Source organism: Nicotiana tabacum, chromosome 14 (genome assembly GCF_000715075.1).
Source record: "Nicotiana tabacum cultivar K326 chromosome 14, ASM71507v2, whole genome shotgun sequence".
Taxonomy (NCBI): domain Eukaryota; kingdom Viridiplantae; phylum Streptophyta; class Magnoliopsida; order Solanales; family Solanaceae; genus Nicotiana; species Nicotiana tabacum.
The window spans coordinates 11,956,153-11,961,299 of record NC_134093.1 but is presented as its reverse complement, the minus strand read 5'-3'; the positions used below and the strand labels follow the sequence as shown (position 1 = coordinate 11,961,299).

The window sequence follows — 5,147 nt, the reverse complement described above, 5'->3', positions numbered from 1 at the left end:
ACCAGACACTTTTACTTCCCCAAGTAAAGTACTTAAGCAATGTAATTTAAGTTTTTAACGTGTAAACCCTGCAAATAAATTTGTACACATATAAAATTATAAGTTAAGCGAAAGTCTAAAGAAAATTATTAATCTATTAATTAAATTTCAGTAATTTAATATAATTTGATTGGTACATATAATCTTAACATTTGAGGAGTTAAATAAGTATTCGATGTTGAATTCGAAATTTAACAAGGAGAACAATTGTAAAATAATTCCTAATTTATCCGTGTAAGAATATTCCAGATTAGAAAAGAATTAATATGATAGGAAACCTTTATTACTAATTCTATTAGAACTATGAGAAAGGATCGATTACTTGTTTGGAAAGAAATATAGACCTAATTCCTTTTTATTAAGGATTTGACCAAAGGGAAAACAAACTCTATATATCGAGGGTTTTCCAACGTCAAAAAACAATATTTCATAGAACGTAACATACTTACGCACACAAGAAAATCTTGATCTCTTCTGCTGTCCACTGTGTGTGATTTTTATAAGATAGAATATGAATATGATTAAAGTAGGTCCAGTTGGAGGATATGGTGTACGCAAAATTTCAACAATTTGGGATGAAAAGGGACGAGACCAAGTTGCTGGTTTTCTTATTACATACGACAAACACTCAGTTTATTCACTTCAATTCATGTACTATGAGAATGGTAGATTAGTTTTATCAAACAGACATGGTGCTTCTGATGATGAAAAAAGAAACTACGCTACCGTTGTTTTTGATTATGCATCAGAATATCTTACTTCGATAAGTTGTTCAGTGAAACATGGTCCATTAATGTTCATGTCATCTATAAAATTTGGAACAAACAAGGGTTCCTATGGATTATTTGGGAGCCCTTCAACTGATGGCAATGATATTGACTTCAACTTATCGATAGGAAATCGTTGTTTATTTGGTGGTTTTCATGGCAGTGAGAATTGCCATGGCGTTGGGAGTATTGGGGTCTATTTGAAGACAGAAAGCAATGATCAGGATAATAAAGCGTCGAAAAGGACGAAGATTTATTAACTCATCAAATTGTCTTTAAGATTTAGCTAAATATTACTACTATATATTTTATGTTAAAATTGTCGGTGCATCCATTTATAAAAAAATTATTTACTTATACAAAGTTTAAACAGCCTTCGCAAAACTTTTGGCTACGCAACTGGTTGTTCTTAAGAACAGAGGGAGGAAAAGGAGAGTGAAAATGATAGTGAAAGAAGTTAAAGCAGAATCTCCTGATGAGAAAAAGTACTGTTATATTATTTATTTCTTTTTCATTCATACAATTTTATGGTTGTGATTATTCTTTTATAGTTAAGGTTTAATTTCATTAGTTTTTTCATGTTTTTGGTAAAATTTGTGTGAAAGAAAATTTAATTAGCTTGAACAGGAGCCACTCCGAAGTTGATCAAGGATATTTGTTAAAAGCATTTAAGTTATATACATTAACAATATATTAATTTTTGCATCAGTAGTATAATTTAACATGTTGCAACAAATTACTTGTCAGAATTCTAGGTTATCAATCCATCAATATTATTAAATAGAGTAACCTGCAATTATTTTTTAAGTATCATGATTATGTAAACAATAATTTACACTGGCTCTCTTTAATATTGTCGGTCAATCTGACGGCCGGGAGACTTACTTCAAACCCCTTTATCGTGAACACCTCAGGAACAATATTATCTCAAAAAATTACAAATGTTCTTCACTAATTAGAAATATGTCTCAGTAAATAGAAAAAGATGGGGTTTTAAATAAATGTTTTATGTTCGATTCGAAATTTACTAAGAAGTGCAATTAGAATTTTTAGTGCAATTAGAATATTTCAGGTTAGAAAGGAATCCTTACCATAATTGGATGCCTTATATATTAGTACTACTTAATTCTTTTAGAATTTTAAGAAATTGTTACTTTCTTGGCAAGAAATATAAGATTTTTCGCTTTTGGTAAGGTTTTGAAAACGTAACTGTATATATTGGGGTTCTTCCAACAAAGAAACCAAAAATTCTTAGAACATAATCCGACGATTACTTGCAAAGAAAAGATTGCGTAGCCAAAAGTTCTAGCCTCTGGGTATGTACTATTTGAAGCCTATTTTTCTAGCTTTATGAAGTATAAAACCTAAGCTTTTCCGACGGCAAAGGTTTTTCTTTCTTCATCCCTCTATTTGTTTGTTTGCTTTCCCGAAGATGGTTTAATCATCCTTGCTAAATCTACGAATAATGTTAGCTTTCTTTTTATAGTTCTCCTTTTGTTTCCCATTGTAAAAGGAACTAAGAAACAATGACCAAAAATGATATGACAGTAGCTACTAGTAATAATAAATAGTTAATGGGGTTTCAATAAATCGGGGCTAAAGCAGTTGCTTCTGTTTGGCCCTTTAGCCAGCACTGAATAAAACTTGTTTATGTGTTATTTATACTGCATGCAAGTAGATATCCAGCGGTTGTTTTTGCAGAAAGAATATGAATATAATCAAAATGGCCCGGTGGGAGCTGGTTATGGTGCTGGTGGAACAATTTGGGATGAAAAGGGACGAGATCAAGTTGCTGGATTTCTTATTTTCTATCAAACAGACATGGCGGTGCTGACAATGGATTTAACGACCATTTAGCTATTGTCTTTGATTATCCATCAGAATTTCTTACTTCGATCAGTGGTTCTTCTAAAAAAGTGGGCAATGGCAAACCAGTTTTAACATCTATAAAATTTGGAACTAACAAGGATTCCTATGGACCATTTGGGACCCCGAAAATTACAACTGAGCCCAATAATATTGCAGATTTCGATTTTCAGATAGGAAATCATCGTCTTTTCGGTGGTTTTCATGGCACTGAGAATTACCGTCGTGTTCAGAGTATTGGGGTCTATCTGAAGACACAAGTCAATGACCAATTACAATGATCCTCAAGGAGTATTAAGATACTGTAATTTCATCTGAATTATTTCCAAGTGACTTATTCGTATTGTTATTCTGCTATGCTTGTTTAATGTTGGTTTTACTTTTCCATGTCAACTGACTGGTATTTGGTTGGTGAATTTCAAAGATTATCTTTTGAGTTTATATCAAGAGGTAATATCAATTACAATTTCAATAAAATAAAAATATCTTACGATCTTTTATCGATCTCTTTTGAAAAGAACCATAAATTAAAATAACATTGATAATGATTCAAAACTTCAAACTTCCCACCCCAACCTTATTAGATGTCTCACAAATAATAATGCGTTACCTAATTTGCAACATTACACGCCACATTAATATCTTCAACATGTGTGATAATTGACTTTAAACTATCTGTTTACCCTAAAATTTGAGTAACAATTAAACTTGTTTAGTGATTTTAAGGATACGTAATTTAATCCAATACCAATTGACAAACAAGGAATTGAAATAGATAATCTGAATAGTAAAATAAATCAAACTAGTGTTCTAGTAGCGCTTTCGACCTCGATTTGAGATGGTCTCGAGGTTGGGTAAGAAGAACAATAAAGAACAATGATGAATAGTAATAGATAGTAAGTAAAATAGAGAGCAGCGTGTTTGTATATTTTTATCAGTTAATCAATGCCCCTTACAAATGAATAGGAACCCTCTTTATATAGTAGAGGAATCCTAAATAAGGTACAATTCTAATCACGAAAATATTTCTCATGATTTACGTCAATAACCGCTTGATTTGATCTGTTCCGAGATTTTCGCCGAGATCTTCGGTCGGTTGCTAATATCTCGCCATTCCATTATTATGCCTTACTCGAAGTCGGTCATGATCGGTCTCGATATTTAGCGAGCACTTCGATCTTCGTGCTCCGTACTTTGCCATTGAGCTCGAGCCTGGTTTATTACGAGCTTACTCTCGAGGCACCTCCTCGTGCCTACGAAATCTGACATGCCTGATTTCGACCGTATACAGATAGTCCCCGCGTTTCTTGGAATAAAATGATAAGAAATGGTTTGAGCCTTGATTTTCCGAAACCTCGATCATGAAGTTGTCCTTATGACGTAAGTGACGGATGTGATCGAAACGTCTCGTCAGTTCAGTTCCCCAAATCATTAGTGCTTGTCAGTTAGCGGTCGGCCACTAACGCCACCGAACCGTCGCCGTGAACCTATAAATACCCGCTCCTTCATTGAATCAAACTTTACTTTTGCTATAATCAAACCTCTAAGTATTCTCACTCTTTTCATCTCCACATTTTTGCCGTCTGTAGAACCACTGTCGTTAGCACCGAAACCACTAGTTTTTCATCTTTCTTCGCTCTTCTTTACTTATACAAATGGCGAAAACCTCAAAGACTGTACCACAAAAGGAGAAAGCTTCTTGCTCCTCTTCCCGGCCGTCCGGCGGCAAGGCGCCGGCGGAGCCACTTCCCCATGAATACGTTTCCGGCCCGTGTACTCTAAAATCCGACTTCAAGGTCGAAAACCCTTCATCGATCCCGAGCCGATGTGAGCATGTGTCGATGTACATGTGCTCAATATCGAAGAGTCACCTCGAGGCCATGAAGAGGGACTGCAACTGGGGTCTCGAGGTCGTGGTGCAAATTCCTGTTCCCGAAAAGAGCATTACCGCCTATGGGGAAGGGTTCTTAAGTGTTTACACTTACCCCTTCACATTGGGTTCCCTCGACCCAGTAATTATTGATCTCTATAAAAGATATCAGATCACCCTCGGCCAAATCCACCCCTCTCTATGGTGCATAGTAATCATGTTGCGCTTCTTCTCTAGTAAGGCCGAGGGGCTAGAGTTCACTATAAATCACCTCATGCGGTTGTACCGGCCTCGAATCTACCGAGGAATAATCAGGCTCCAACGCCAGGCAATGAAGGCCTTGATCTCGAGCATCGATGAGGACAAGGATCGAGGTTGGATGAGCCGTTTTCTACGGGTAAAGACCTGCGACATTATCCCGGAAGAGAAGATGTCGTCCCCTGAGGAGTGGAACTTCAACTGTAAGTGATCTTTTAAACTTTGCCCTTCGTACCTTTTTCGACTTCGCCTGACATCCCCTTTCGATATGCAGCTATTCCTTGGATGCCTCAAGCAGTACCTGACCTCGAAGATTGGGTTCAGAAGTTAGCCACAACTTTCACATA

The 5,147-nt window shown here is 35.9% G+C and overlaps 2 protein-coding genes across 2 annotated transcripts; both read left to right on the top strand.

Annotated features, from left to right (window-relative positions):
* The first annotated feature begins 550 nt into the window (after positions 1-550).
* Positions 551-1,066, top strand: LOC107820830 (inactive protein RESTRICTED TEV MOVEMENT 1-like). Its single transcript, XM_016647173.1, has one exon. The coding sequence runs from the start codon at positions 551-553 to the stop codon at positions 1,064-1,066; it is 516 nt and encodes a 171-aa protein (XP_016502659.1).
* A 181-nt stretch (positions 1,067-1,247) lies between these two features.
* On the top strand, positions 1,248-2,953 carry LOC107820829 (inactive protein RESTRICTED TEV MOVEMENT 1-like). The gene is made up of 2 exons (XM_016647172.1): positions 1,248-1,291; positions 2,626-2,953. Exons 1-2 carry the CDS (start codon positions 1,248-1,250, stop codon positions 2,951-2,953), a joined length of 372 nt encoding a protein of 123 aa, XP_016502658.1.
* The last annotated feature ends 2,194 nt before the right edge of the window (positions 2,954-5,147 follow it).